Source organism: Solanum stenotomum, chromosome 6, assembly GCF_019186545.1.
Source record: "Solanum stenotomum isolate F172 chromosome 6, ASM1918654v1, whole genome shotgun sequence".
Taxonomy (NCBI): domain Eukaryota; kingdom Viridiplantae; phylum Streptophyta; class Magnoliopsida; order Solanales; family Solanaceae; genus Solanum; species Solanum stenotomum.
In genome coordinates, this window is record NC_064287.1 from 44,199,557 (window position 1) to 44,214,814 (window position 15,258).

Here is a 15,258-nt window from a genome sequence, read left to right on the forward strand (position 1 = left end):
CTTGTGTTTGATACCCTTTTTTTTCATTATGTATCTAATGTTGGTGCTTCTGCTGCAAGCGTAATCCATAAAATTCTCATGAAACATGCTGAAAATATTCTTGGATTCCATCTTATTTCCTAGACATACACTTTAACATAGTCCGATGTGGATCAATTCATCATCTTTGTCTCAAATCATGGTATACAGAAGATCACTCTAAATATGGCCAACGATGAAAAATATGTATTGCCTAATAGCATATTTACTTGTGCAATGTCGACATATTTGAAGCTCTCAAATTGTATCTTTGAGCTGCCGTATGGTACCCAATTTCCCAGTCTTATTAGCCTTCAGTTAGAACATTCTGAAACTGCCGGTCATTGAGAATCAGAAGACACACTTAATATGCCAATGCTCGAGACTTTGGAGTTGAGATTTGTGTGGACGTTGATTCTGTTACTTTGGTTTATTCAAAACTTGAGAACTTGTCTATCCTTAGCAGCTATACAATTACATTTGAGTGGTTTAATGTGAACCCAATCTTTACAATCATTAAGCACCTCTACTTGAATAGAACTTCTCTAGATGTAAGAAAATAACGTTGCTTCATTTTATATTCGTAGCTATTATGTTTATGAAATTGAAATAGACAAGGTTGTAAAGGTAAGACATACCAAGCCTAATAAAGACAGTTCTATGTATGTACATCTTTGTATATTTATTTGAAATTTAAAGACTTTCATCTTGCCCTTAATGGCATATTTTTTAGTCAAGTAAGTTTCATAAAATTTTCAAAACCAAAAGTTTCTTAAGTTTTTTTTGTTACACTTTGTATCTTTAATTTTTGTAATGTAGTGACTGTGTGAGTCTTTCTACAGGTTGATGAGACATCTCGAGTCAGAGAACGAAGCTGTTATCTTACGTATCGATGGTAGCAGATCAAGTGAATGAAGCTCTGAATTTGATTCAAACATTGAGGTTAGTGAAATTCAAGGAATCGAGTACGGAAATGTACTTAATAAGAGTCCTTTTCTCATTCTCAAAACTTGAGAGGATGATAATTGAAAAGTGCGAGAAATTAGGAAATGCCACAAACTTCAAGGAAAATTTCAGGGAATTCTGTAATTTAAAAACTAAAACAAAAAAACGTACAACAGCACAAAAATCTAAAAATGGACACAAAATTCAACAACTTCATCACTGTCGAAAAGTACAAATTGCCAAGTCATCACGAGTTAACTGAAAATTCTATATAAATAATCAAATCAATATTATTATGTTTACAAAAATATATCAGGTATGTAGACTGCAAAATGTACTCCCAATTCCGCCACTGGTCATCTTCTCCAATCATTTCCACCTTCAAACTCTCAAATTCCAAGGCCCTACAAAAAAATTCTTAAAATTTCAATCGCTTCGTTAGAACTTTTTTGTCAGTTTCATCTCTCTTGCTAAAATTTTGTTTTGTATGGCATTCAATTTTCTAATCTGTGATTCATTTGGTATTTTTGGAAACCCTAAGTTTCCCAAATTTGCAACCCGATTTTGAGGTTTTTGCAAATTTGGGAACTTAGCATTTCCAAAAACACCAAACGAATCACAGATTGAAAACTTGACAAATCCAACCCAATACCAAACTAAATTTTAGAGAGAGAAGAAACTTACAAAACAATTTTAGCAAAGCGATCGAAATTTCAGGAATTTTTTTAGAGTTTTGGAATTTGAGTATTTTTAGGCAAGAATGATCGGAGAAGATGATCGGTGTCGCGATTGAGAGTGCATTTTGCAGTTTACTTGCCTGAATTTTTTTTATTTTGTTGTAAATATAATAATATTAATTAGATTATTTTATATAAATATTTCAGACAATGTGTGATGACTTGGTAGTTTGTGCTTTCCGACAGTGATGAAGTTGTTGGATTTTGCATCCATTTCTAGATTCTTGTGCCGTTGTACGTTTTCTTTTTTTGGTTTCCAACCGCATCACCAAAACCTGTAGTGGTTAAGTATTTGTAGCTTGTTTTCGAGATCAAGGATGTATTGATCCCATTGGCATATCACGACTTTTTCATATAAAGTGTGTTGATTTCATATTTGAACTGAATATTGAATATGTTGATCTGTCACAAAACTCATGAATTGGAAGTGATCTGGATTCATCATGTCTAAACGAGGTTTTTGAAAGCTTCAACAAGTTAGTAATACTTACTGGTTTTTCGTTTTTGATTTATATCAACATGCTATTATGTAAGTTTCATATCCGTGATTATGCTTCTGTTGCGTATATGATTTATATACTCTAACAAGTTTCATATTTAGTTTAAGAAGAATTGAGTAGAGAGTATTCTAAGGCATCATTCTCATAAGTGAGAGTGAACCAACAGGAAAATGGATTCCACACCCCTAACTTGATTACTTAATTAATTTACAATAATCATTTATCAAAATATGTCTCTGATTCTAAGTATTAATTCCACCACTTATTTGATAAGAAGTAAACAAAAAAGGGTCTGCTACCCATTAACTTTGTCATTTATAGTTGATATATCTCTCGTTATAAAAGTGGCTCATATATACTCCTCATGTTATAGAAATGACTGATTATCCTCTAACAGAAGTGAAAAATTAATTTTAAATTTTTTTAGGTGAGCTCATTAAGGCATGTACAATTAATTTCAGTATGAAGAAACTTTCCATCAAGACTAAGTGTCTGGACTTTAGGTGAGCTACCCTCAAATATAACCAAATCAGAGACGCAGCTCACTAATATTAAATCCTTTCTTCTCGATTTAATTTAGTCAAGTTCTTTGTAAAATGGATCATCATACAAACTGTAACATCCGGCAATTTGAAATAACTATGGAAAAGCTTGAAATTTGGAAATAGTCATTTTTGGAAAAAATTTTAAAATCTGGAAATTTGGCTAAGTGTGGAAATCAGTGAGTTTTTGGCCAACTTTGAGCAGTCATAACTTCCGACTCAAGATGAGTTAGGAGTATTTTCAGTTATTGTTGTGAAGCTTGTGGAATGATATTTCCAACGCCGCCGAGTTTGCTCAATTCCGAGTTCGTATGAGCAAGTTATGCCTTTTAGAAGTTGGGCAGTTGGCAGGGAAATCTGTCCGGAAAATTAAGGGCATTTTGGTCTTTTCCCTAGCCATTTCTTTTGGAATTATATGGTGTGTTAGGCTGATTTTGGATCATTTTTATCCCATTTTAACGAGAGAAAGTTAGGGTTCTTGAGAAGAAGAAGAAAAGAAGAAGAGAAGAAGGAGAAGAAGAAGAGGAGAAAGAGGAGATCAACAAGTTTCCGTCAAAGATCAACGTGGATTTTCGTCGGGGGTGATCCCTTTCAAGGTATGTGAGTTCTTTGTGTGGGTTGATCCTTTCCCCCACACACCAAGCTCATTTTATGATTTGAGAAAAGAGTGGAATTGTTGTTGAAGTTGTTGGAGTTGTTAGTTGTTGTTGATTGTGTTGTTGAAGTTATTGTTGGTTGTGGGACATGATTTGGTTGTGTGTTTGAAGTTAAATCTCTTGTATGTTGAGGAAATTTATGATCCTTAGTGGTTGGGATTGGAACCCTTGAAGTTAGGGTGGTTTAGAGTTGAAGAAAAGAGGGAGAAAAGTCGAGTTTTCTGGGCAAGGGGTCGGCGCGTCGCGCCTGCCAGCGCCCCCCAAAAGGGGCTCTGAGGTTTTCCCCTTGGGGCGCCGCGCCTCTCAGTACGCCAGCAGTCACTCTCTGAGGTTTCTGGTCTGGCGCTCTACGCCTCTCAGAGCGCCAAGTTTTCCTATTCCTTCCATGCTTTCTCATGCATGTTCCTAGGTGTTATACCTATGTTCCCTAGTTGTTTCTAACACCTCAAAGTGTTTCTAAACATCCCGAACTCATCCAAATACGTGTGATCATATACCTTGAATCCATAGTTCAATTCAAGGCAAGTTAGTATCAAGTTAAAGAGAAGTTAGAGTCAAGTCAAGCCATGTTAAGAAGTAAGTTCAAGCAAGTCCTCCAAGCTTTTCAAGAGTTTTCATTGAACGTTTTAACTTCATTTTTAGACTCAAGTTTCAAGTCAAGCAAAGAGCTTAGAGTTTCAAGCTAAGTAAGGAGTCTCAAGACTCAAGTTAAGTCAAGAGTGTAAGTTGAGTTCATTTCTCAAAAGCTATTAGGGAACTATGTATTCTCAAAGAAGTTTCTAAATGTTTTTACATTTGAGTAAGAAAGGAACTATGATTCCAAAAGAGCCTTAGGGCTAGTTTTGAAGAAAAAGGAACATCGTTTCCAAGTGAGCCTTTGGGCTAGATTTTGAGTAATCATCTCATTTAAAGAAAGATGTGTTTAAAACACTTATGAGCTAAAAGCATTTTGGGAGTAGCATCGAGCACCGATTTGGGGACGCGAGTTCATATTAAACTCAACTCTCCATAAGAACCATGTAGCCAACATGGGAGTTAACGGTTCATACTTTTTAGATGAACCCGTATAGTCTAGTTAGTGGATCCACTTAGTAAAGTTAGCTTCCTATATCAAGACCAGGTATAGGATGGTCCTCAGGCAACGTGAGGTAAAACGTTGTATCATTAGCTTCCTATATCACGGCAAGGTATAGGATGGTCCTCGGGCAACGTGAGGTAAAACGTTGTATCACCACTCATATTCATAGTGGTGGTTTGTCGGTTAGAGAAGCTCCCACTGTAGAAAGAGCATGGTTCCTCGAGGGTTCTGCTTAGTATGGATGGGGGTATGGGACTTCATTCATACATTGCACAAGTAGACCTTGAGAGGAAACATGGTATTTTCATGATATTATAAATATGATTTTTACGTCATGTTTTAAGAGTTTTACAAGCTTTATATATTGCATGTGTCTTATTGCTTTATATATTTAGTTCAGTTATTCATGAGTTGAACAGAGCCAAGGTAAGTGTTCTTTTGTACTCTTTTCAAGCTTAAGTTGTGGTTTAGCTTTCCAGCTCGCATACTCGTACATTCAATGTACTGATGCCAGTTGGCCTGCATCTTATGACGATGCAGATACAGGTACCCCGGATCAGCATCTTGCATGTCGTTGATCCAGCTGAGCACTCCAGAGTCAGTGGTGAGCCTCCTTGCTTTCCGGAGGACTCGGTTATTTCATGTTTCTAGTTTTTATTTTGTTAGGATGTTGCGGGGTCTGTCCCAACATCCATCTCAGTATGTTAGAGGCTTCATAGACAGTCAGTCAGTTAATTTTGAGTCTCTTATATATGTAAATATTCTATTTTGAGACCCGAGGTGCCTTGTTGGCTAGATTTGTATCAGTTAAGCTGTCTTATGACTTTGCTTTGCATGAAGTTATTCTGTTGAGTTAGGTTTCCACTGAGTTAAGAAAGTCAGGCCAAGGGTTCGCTTGGGGCCAGCAATGGTCTCCGAGTGCCAGTCCCGCCCAGGGTGTAGGCTCGGGGTGTGACACAAACTTTTGAATGTATAAGTAATGAAATCTCCACTTTTTAGTCTTGAATCTTCAATGGTGCTTTAATAGTACTGCTATACGGTCACACAATGTCACTGCTATTGACCTATTTAATTCCCACAAAATGTCATATTTAGCATTACTAAGTGTACTTCAACAGAATTATGTTCGAAAAGATGGAATTAGCCTTTTTATTGGTGATGTTTAAAGCCACAACCTGTTAGACATTATTTACATTTTTCCACTGTTCAGTAAGTACTTTTTTCTAATGAAATCGAACTGAAGCATCAAAGTAGCATACATGTATGTTGTATCAATCAATGTACCAAGATGATCATAACTTTGAAATAGACAACATTGAAGAAAGAAGATGCATGAAACATGAAAACTTTTGTAGCAATGTACGTAGTGAGAGTTATTGTCGAATAACAGACAAGTCAAAACATCCATACATGTTCCTTTCATGTCGCCAAAACAGTACGAGAAGATTTGTTTCAATCTATTCATTTCAACTTCTGAAACATTTTAGACATATATCATGGTCGCCTGATAAGAGTTGTGACAATCAAAAGATGACTTCAACTTCTGCTTTAGGTGATGCTGACTTAATTTTTGATACCCTAGCGAGTATTTTGGCTCTTGCAGATTCTTCAACTGTCCTGTCGAGCTTGATTAGCATTCTCACCAGCATCGGAGATCTGGCTAAGAGAAGCTCCATTAGCTGCATCTCTGGCATTTTAGTGACTGCAAAACCTTCCAACTTAATTTCCCTAAGGTGATTGACCGTCACATTTGAGAAACGTTCCATTTCAAGAGACTCTGGACCATGTGTATAATAATAGTTTAAATATATCACCTACGAAACATTAACGAAAAAACAAGATAGACATATATTGTAAGCAGGGAAAGCTTCTTATCAAGCAAAAGAGCAGACATGGTGTTATGAACCGAGTCCAGCCCAATGTAGATACTAATGTCATACAAGTTGTTATTGGGCTAACAAGAGCTATTGGGCCGAGAACGAGCAATAGGGCCAGGTTAATTTGGGATCCAAGTTGAGTAGTGGGCATGAAACGGTTCCATCAAAAAGGGTAGTGATATGTCAGTTAGGGATTATGCAAATTGTTGAGAAAAATTTCTAGTCCTCTCATCCCCTTTCTTTGAGTCTCTGCTTCTCATCCCTTTCTTCTACGGGTGTTCTTTAATTTCCATCTAGTTCTTAAATTCCTTTGTAATTCCAATTACGAGTTAGTGAAAAATATTTGTCAATTGTTTGAATTTGAATTGTGTTGGCCTTGTTATTGGGTTTGTTACACATGACAACCTCCATTGGATTGGAATAGATACCAGATACACCTTATGTTTAACAGAGNCCCTTTCTTCTACTGGTGTTCTTTAATTTCCATTTAGTTCTTAAATTCCTTTGTAATTCCAATTATGAGTTAGTGAAATAGATTTGTCAGTTGTTTGAATTTGAATTGTGTTGGCCTTGTTATTGGATTTGTTACACATGACAACCTCCATTGGATTGGAATAGATACCAGATACGTCTTATGTTTAACAGAGTGTGCAACAAAAGGAAGTCCAGGAGAAAACTAGCAAGAAAATGTGGATAATCATGACGACTCATAACCTAAAAGATATTCACCAATGGAAATACATTTTTAAAAAATAATTGTTTTTTCTTGATACGTTAAAAGTGACAAATAAAAATAAGAACCTCTTTTAGAAATAAGTGAAGGGAGTAGTATTGATCACATTGTGTCATGCTAAAAATCAAAAAGTCACAGCTGTAATTTAGGCATAAATGATGATAATTGATGAGGAAATTTAATATGATTCAATTACAATTAAAATATTTGGTTCATGAAACGACTCTTCAGTTTAATTAGCAGAAAAGAATGACCATTGAGATATCCAATATCTATCAATAAATGAAGTAAACCTTAAGTACGGATCCGGCTCCCCTCCATTACCCCTTCCCTTCATTTTGTCAAGTGCACATCTAAATGAGAGACATCTAAATAAGTTAACTCAGATTATTAATTCGATATTTTAAACCAAAAACTTAGATATTCAAAATCTATACAAAAAAATACTTTAAATTGCAATTTTTTGCATATCAATATGATGAAAAAACTCATCATAAAATGTTAGTCAAAATTCTTATCATTTGACTCTAAAAAAGAAAATCATGTCAAGTAAAAGTGAACGGAGAGAGTACTAATGTTAAAATATTAAAACCTTCTATAATATCACTTAATTGTGATGAGCCTCTCCACCTTCTCTTCTTTAAGTATTGCATATTTCTATGCTGCATTCATTGTATTTATTGAAAAAAATTTAAAAGAATTTTAGAACTATTAAATTGGCAAAGCAAATCCGACTATAAATGGGACAATATCAAACATAGGATATAATAAGTACATTTTGTAGAACAAATGATCAACTTCCAATTCAGTTTAACTATGACATCAATGCACATTAAACAAAAAAATCGTAATACGCCACTGGGAAAACAGGTTGTAAATACTTGACAACTATTGCTTTGGGTGATGCTCGAGTAATGCAGCTTAGTTGTTCCCTCAATTTTTCCTTATAGTTTGTTGCATTTCCTAATTTCTCGCACTGTTCAATGATCATCCTCTCTAGGTTTGGAGAATGAGAAAATATGACTCTTAATAAGCACATTTCAGTTATTGATCCCTTGAATTTCCGCAACCTCATTGTTTGAATCAATCTCAAAGCTTCATTCACATAGTCTTTTTTCGTTGATAAGTAATAGGAAGATAACAGCTCCGTTCTCTGATTCAATGTCTCATCAACCTGAAGAAAAAGTCTCATGATAGTCAATCTACATTACCAGAATTAAAGATACAAAATGTAACAATAAAACTTAACGACAATATGGAAGTTCTTAAGATTTCAAATAAATATACATATAGAACTGTCCTTATTAGGCATGATATGTATTACCTTTACAACCTCGTCTATTTCAATTTCAAAAAGGTTGGGAGAACTCCTAAGCAGGCAAACTACACAAGCAATACTTTCAAGTGAAATCTTAAAGTTACAAATTTTCAGGCTTTGCAATTTTAGTGGTTGACAAAGCTTGACTTCCACATACGCCGAGCAAAGTTTCTGAAACAACCAATGACAAATAAATGAAGTTATGGAGTGTTAGTAAGAGCATCTACGAATGAAAAACAAAGTAACGTTATTTTCTTACCTCTAGGGAAGTTCCATTCAAGCAGAGGTGCTTAATGATAGTAAAGATTGGGTTCACACTAAAACACCAAAACGTAATTGTATAGCTGCTAATGATAGACAAGTTCTCAAGTTTTGGAGAAACCAAATAAACAGAATCAACACAAAATATCAACTCCATAGTCTCGAGAACTGGCAAATTAAGGTTGTTTTCTAATCCTCGATGACCGGCAATTTTAGAATGTTCTAACTGAAGGCTAATAAGTTGGGAAATTGGGTACCATCCGGCAGCATAAAGATACACCTTGAGAGCTTCAAATGTGTCAACGTTGCACAAGTAAATATGCTATCAGGCAACACATATTTTTCATCGTTGGCCATTTTTAGAGTGAGCTTTTGGATACCATGATTCGAGACAAAGATGATGAATTGATTCACATCGGACTGTGTTAAAGTGTCTGCCTCGGAGATGAGATGGAATCCCAGAATATCTCCAGTATGTTTCAAGAGAATTTTATGAATTACACTTGCAGCAGAATCCTTATTATTAGATACATACTGAAAAAACAGTGGATCGAACACAAGATTAGGTTGTGTAAACCATAACTGTCTCCAATGTTTTGATAAGATGATAGATCTTGCAGCATATTTAATGGGCATAAGTTCTAGTATTCTATGTAGTGCACCAATCGGTAATTCAGAAATAATAGACTTGCTCAGATCTCTAGCTGACTTGCTTCTAGTACATGGACTCATTCTTAAATCTTATCTGAAATATTTTACTTGCAAAATTTGTAATTTGCTTAAACATGAAATGAATTGTAGAGTCTATTAATAGTGAAATCAATTGGCACTATTATTGAGTTCTTCAAAAGACTTTTGAACTTCCCAAGCCTCTTTGTTCCAAATAAATGCATTCACATTGCGAAATCAATGATTAGTTATCTGGAAATAAATGTTTACACAAATAACAAACTGATGAGGTGTATACAATGAACTTACATTTTGGAATGATCCATTTATTCAACCTCATATGTACCCTCTCATATTATCGATTTCAAACTACTAGGAATCTGTCAAATATGTTCTTTTCCTTGCAAGATATATGGTCTGAATTGGGCATCGCTTATTTGATTATCAGTTTAAGTCAGTCCTCTGATGATCCAACTATACGTTTGGTTGCCTAGAATGCTCCAAAGGAGGTTCGGTTCTAGGATTTTGGGCTACAATTCATCGTGACACTGCTTATTATCTTGACCTTGATTTTAGCTTAATATGGAATCTTGACTAGGCATTCAAAACTGCTTCGAATGTTAATTCTTCTAATTGAGATGTATCGCCTCACGAAAAAGTTTTCCAGTGCACATAAAGTAGGGAGTTTATAAAAGAGAATGTAACCAATATAATTTTGTTTGATTTCTTCATTAGGCTTAGTCAACCAAGAGAATTGGGACGTTAATGAACCACAAATCATGAAGTAAGAAATTCAAAGTAGTAATTCAGGCAGTTCCCTCAAACTAATATATACGTTTTACTGTGCCTCGAGAAATATATAGACACTACTTGGTATTGTCTAGTCAACACAACAAAATTTAATAGAAGTTTAATCGAAACAGCAACAGCTGCAACAGAAATTTGCATTCTGTGCATCATAGTGAGTAATAAGTTAATCTCCAAAGACTTCACTTATTGTCACAATTTTAGTTTTGCACATATTTGAGTCGGTCGATTACAAGACTTCCTTTTTAGACAGATTTATGTTTACATTGCCTTATTTTTCAAGTTGTGTAAATTGATTGTATATATAAAAAAAAAAGGACTTTTTTTATGTAGTTAAATCAAAAGATGAACAGCTGCAAGAGAAATTTTGCATTTCTGCATCTGTAAACTGCAAAATATTATGCCATGAAAAACAGAATTAATACAAAAAGGAAAATAAGATTCAAGTAAATAAAAGAACTAATAATAAATATCATGGCCAGTAATTAATAAAAAAAGGTCTATGTCACTTCTACCAGCCAGGGGCAAAAACAAGATTGAAATTCTTGAGAAAGGCTTCAGCATAACTTTGAAATAAACAACCACTTATCAGTTCAATCATGTTGCAAGTCTCATTTCAGAGATCGTCATAATCTGAATCATACTCAATGTCAAATGCTACTTCTGCATTAGGTGATGCACGTCGAAATGCTTTTACAACAACAAGAAAACTGTATATTTTGGTAAGAGACTCATACAGTGAAGAATGATCATAATCATCTATATAGGGCTTAATTAGCATTCGTACCAACACAGGTGACTTGTCTAACAAAAGTTTAATAAGCTGCATCCCGGCCTTTGTGGCTAGAAAACCTTGCAGCTTAACTTCCTTGAGGTGACTAAACATCACATCTGATAAATGTTCAAGTTCAAGACATGGCGGAGCAGGACTATCCTCTTCAAAAAAACTCACCTAAAAAAGATTATGAAAAATAGAATCCATCTGGTGAACTTGTAGAAAAAAGAAAGAGTTTAAACAAGAAAGCCACTAAATAAAATAAGAAAGATAAGAAAAAAGACGGTTAAGAACCTTATAAATTTTCATGTACTCTAAATAAGGACAACTTCTGATCAGGCAAAGAGCACACAAGATCTCATCCTGTTGATCCAGAGCGACAGAAGATATACGAAGAGATTTGACAAATTTAAGATGAAAGGGAAGCCTTGTTGGTACTCCACCTGCCGCCGCTGCAAATAACTAAGTAGAAAATGCAAAAATTCAAGATGAGTCAAAGCCCGAAAGATGCTAAGGATAAGAAAATGCATAACAATAAGGAATGAAACAAATTTACCTTGAGACTAGCTTCATTCAACTTTAGACTCTCGAGAACAACAAAAGACTTGAAAAAATTGGTAATATCACATTTGCTTGACTTTTCAGAAGATTCATTGTCTATAAGCGAAACATTTGCCAGAAGAGGGATATTCTTGAAGCAGATATATTGTATACTTCCAATAAAATAAAAAGATCTCAGCATTGGAGCTTTAATTTCAACAACGTTTGTCAATGTCCAGAGTTTCAACACTAATTTCTGGAGAATTGAGCAATTAGAGATTAATCTTTCAACCAATTTGGAAGAAATTGTGACTTCACTTAGTTCAAGGCTTATTAACCTACCAAATTCTTCAAAGGCTGGTGGGGAAACAATCAAACAATATTTGATAACTAGATGTCTCAACTGCAAACATTTGAATACCAATGAAGGCAATTTGCCATTACTCGGTAGTTGAAGAACAAGGTGCTGAATGCCATTTCTTGAGAGGAAAAATATCAAGTTGTCAATCACTGGGCAAGTTTCCAGGAAAATATTAATAGAAAGAGTAAACTTAATAATTGGTCCAACATGAAGGGTCAAAAGGTGATACATAATGTTGGTAAACTGCAAAGTAGGAGGTATCAAGTCATTCGTTTCCAAATGATTTAAATTAAGTGTCAACTCAGGAAGTTTGCACCACTTATATCTCCATCGTTTTGATAAGATGCTTGTCCTCACAATGTCTCGTAAAGGTAAACACATTAGAATAGCATCAGTTACATCACTTGGAAGGTTGCTGAATATATCCACAGAAACACTTTCACGACCACCCTTTTTGTGCTTAGGAGGCATCGTTACACAGAAATCACCACCACAAAAAAATTCAACTAATACCAAGATATATTAGGTATATATTATCATAATACAAATGAAAGAAGAGGACATTTCTTTTGACCCAAATGCATGCCTAATGTCTTCAGTCCTCAGCTATTTGTAGTTTCAAATGTTGAGAGATTACTTTGGCCTTTTGACTCTTTGGGTTCACCTCTCTTTAATTCATCTTGAAAATGATATTTCTACTTCACTAAAAAAGAGAATGACCATTCAGATTTTCAAAATTCAATCAATAAATGAGTCTTCTTTACTATTTTCTTTGCAAATATTAGTTGATCATTATACTAAAAATAGTTGTCCTATATTAGTTGATCACCTTACTAATCATGAAAGCATCAATTGATTTTTTCCCATATTACTTTTACAATTAATTCTTTTTGAAAGTCTCCACACAGCCACACTAGTTTATAAAGTTCAAAACAAGTTCGTAAGATGTGAATTGGTAAAACTACCATTTATTTATGAGTTCTTAATAAGCATGTAAAAAGGAAAGTGATCAACTAATATGAGACGAAGAGAGTACTCAGAAACAAAAAACCTTAATATTTGTGGAACTAAAACCAAGTTTGAATTCTCTACATATGCACTGTTGGGACTTTTTTCATAGTTTAAAATAAATTAATTGGTCAAAGTTTAAGAAAATTATTGGAACTTTTTTTTTTCATATTTACCTTTTCTTTTAATAAGATTTTTAATTATTTTTCATTTTCAAGGTGAATAATTTGGGAATAATCAAACGGATAATAATGGAAAATACCCTTTTAATTTATGTTCTTAAATTCTTTTAATTAAGAGATGTGTCATATTAAAACAATGCACTTAATATGATTCATTTAATATGGAATAGAGAGAGTAACATGCTATATAGTTAAATTACGTCGATAGTATCAAAACTATTCCATTCGTCCACTTTTAATTATTATGGTTTTCTTTTTTAGAGCCAAACGATAATAATTTTGACTTACATTTTACGATGTATTTTTTCATCATATTGATATACAAAAAAATTGGATTTTATAGTACTTTTCGTATAGCTTTTTGAATATCTAAATTTTTTATTTAAAATATCAGATTTATGTAATACTATAATTTAACTTTGAAAATTAGTTAAATTGACTTTCGAAAAGCGCGATATATGACAATTAAAAGTGGACAAAAGGAGTACTTTTTTAGGTCCCATTTTATCATATAATAAAATAATTTTAGTGATTATAGTTTAACAAAGATAACACTGCAATATAAAGGCAACACACAATAATGCACTCCGTGATTACTTGAATAATAGCAGGAAATACCAAAACAACAATATTAGCAAGAAACACATTATATATCTTTTGTTGGTAATATGCTAAATTGATACCTACAGGCCTAGGGATGTTCATGAGTCTATTTGGATTGTACGAAGCCATCACTATGATGTTGTTCTCGAAGCATTTGAATTTGGATCTGTGCTACACACATTTCAGTGTGCGTCACCTAAAGCAGAAGCTGTTCATAATGTTGATTGGGTTCCAGTATGTTTGACTAGTCTTTTTTAGTTGTTTTTATCCCAATGCAAGTGTTATTATGTTCAATGTCGGTATGTGGCTGAGTTTATTTCAAAGGTATGGTTGTGTGTTTAATTCTGTACTTGGTCAAGTACTAGAGCTAGCTTGAAGCCTTTTATCATGATTCTTCGGTGTAATAGGACCATGGAGATTAAACTAGCTATCTCAGTCTGCTTTAATGGATTCTTTCATCTTTAAAACAATAATGATCTCAAAGAGAAAATAGTTCCTCGAAAAACAGGAACCGACGAAACATATCTGAGGATTCTAGGGTGGATCGGAGATGAGCTTCAAGGGAAAATGTAAATTTTCTTGTCTATACACATTTGGTTTATAGAGCTTGAAAAAATAATGCAATGTAAACATCAATTGGCTAGGAAGTAGAGTCTTAGAATCAACCAACTCAAAACTGTGTAAAAGTCAAATTGTGACAATAACTATATCTCTAGTATAAAATCCTTTGGCACTCTGGATCAGCAAACTTCTCGTATCATCGAGCAGCAAAGCACAATCCAATTTTTATTTTTATTGGAATATTGCTGCTCTTAGTTTTCTCTTTACCTCAAAATACAGGAGTATTATTTGTCAAACAATATTGCTAATTAACTTCTTGTACCAATCCCTAAACCATTCTCCAACCCCTTTTTTGTTTATACAATTAACTTTTCGGAATGATCCATGGATTCAACCTAATCATACTATCATAAAATAAGAAGTGAATATACCCTCTCATATTATCGATCTTAAACTACTTGGGTTCTATCAAATATATATGTTCTTTTCTTTGCCTTGTAACATCCGACAATTTAAAATGAATATGAAGAAGCTTGAACTTGGAAATAGTCATTTTTGGAAAAATTTAAAATCTGGAAATTTGGCTGTGGAAATTAGTGAGTTTTTGGCCAATTTTGAGCAGTCATAACTCCTAGCTCAGGATGATCCAGGAGTAGTTCCAGTTATGTTTCGAAAGCCCTTGGAACGATCTTTCCAACGCCACCGATTTTACTCGATTCCGAGTTCGTATGAGCGAGTTACACCCTTTGAAAGTTGGGCAGTTGGCAGGGAGTCCGTTTCGGAAATTTAAGGGCATTTTGGTCTTTTCACAAATCAATTGTTTTGGTTATATTAAAGTGTTAGACTGATTTTATATCAGTTTGTCTCATTTTTTTTTAAGAGTAAAGAGCTAGGGCTTGGGAGAGAAGAGAGAAAGAAGAGAAGGAAAAGGAGAAAGAGAAGAGCAATCAAGGAGATCATCGTGGATTTTTCGTCGGGGGTGATCCCTATCAAGGTATGTGAGTCTTTAGTGTGGGTTTATCCTTTCCCTCCACATACCAAGCTCGTTTTTATGATTTGAGAAGAGATTGGATTTGTTGTTGAAGTT

The 15,258-nt window shown here is 34.2% G+C and overlaps 3 protein-coding genes across 3 annotated transcripts in view; 1 reads left to right on the forward strand and 2 right to left on the reverse strand.

Annotated features, from left to right (window-relative positions):
• Positions 1 to 15,258, forward strand: part of LOC125867603 (uncharacterized protein At4g28440) — a 162,608-nt gene that overhangs the window by 54,843 nt on the left and 92,507 nt on the right. The window lies entirely within an intron of this gene.
• LOC125868780 (F-box/LRR-repeat protein At3g26922-like) lies at positions 7,919 to 9,397 on the reverse strand. The gene is made up of 4 exons (XM_049549343.1): positions 9,046 to 9,397; positions 8,664 to 8,953; positions 8,411 to 8,575; positions 7,919 to 8,260 (listed from the first exon to the last, which is right to left on the reverse strand). Exons 1-4 carry the CDS (start codon positions 9,395 to 9,397, stop codon positions 7,919 to 7,921), a joined length of 1,149 nt encoding a protein of 382 aa, XP_049405300.1.
• Positions 10,758 to 12,288, reverse strand: LOC125868781 (F-box/FBD/LRR-repeat protein At1g13570-like). Its single transcript, XM_049549344.1, has 3 exons — positions 11,473 to 12,288; positions 11,211 to 11,378; positions 10,758 to 11,093 (listed from the first exon to the last, which is right to left on the reverse strand). The coding sequence occupies exons 1-3, from the start codon at positions 12,286 to 12,288 to the stop codon at positions 10,758 to 10,760; spliced, it is 1,320 nt and encodes a 439-aa protein (XP_049405301.1).

What these genes read in the sequence shown, in the direction of transcription:
- LOC125868781 (XM_049549344.1), bottom strand. Translation starts at nt 12,288, where the DNA reads ATGCCTCCTAAGCACAAAAAGGGTGGTCGTGAAAGTGTTTCTGTGGAT. An exon ending in TGAATGAAGCTAGTCTCAAG is followed by an intron (nt 11,379 to 11,472) that starts GTAAATTTGTTT and finishes TTTTCTACTTAG; the next exon opens with TTATTTGCAGCGGCGGCAGG. An exon ending in AGTACATGAAAATTTATAAG is followed by an intron (nt 11,094 to 11,210) that starts GTTCTTAACCGT and finishes AATCTTTTTTAG; the next exon opens with GTGAGTTTTTTTGAAGAGGA.
- LOC125868780 (XM_049549343.1), bottom strand. Translation starts at nt 9,397, where the DNA reads ATGAGTCCATGTACTAGAAGCAAGTCAGCTAGAGATCTGAGCAAGTCT. An exon ending in TGAATGGAACTTCCCTAGAG is followed by an intron (nt 8,576 to 8,663) that starts GTAAGAAAATAA and finishes TGGTTGTTTCAG; the next exon opens with AAACTTTGCTCGGCGTATGT. An exon ending in AAATAGACGAGGTTGTAAAG is followed by an intron (nt 8,261 to 8,410) that starts GTAATACATATC and finishes CTTTTTCTTCAG; the next exon opens with GTTGATGAGACATTGAATCA.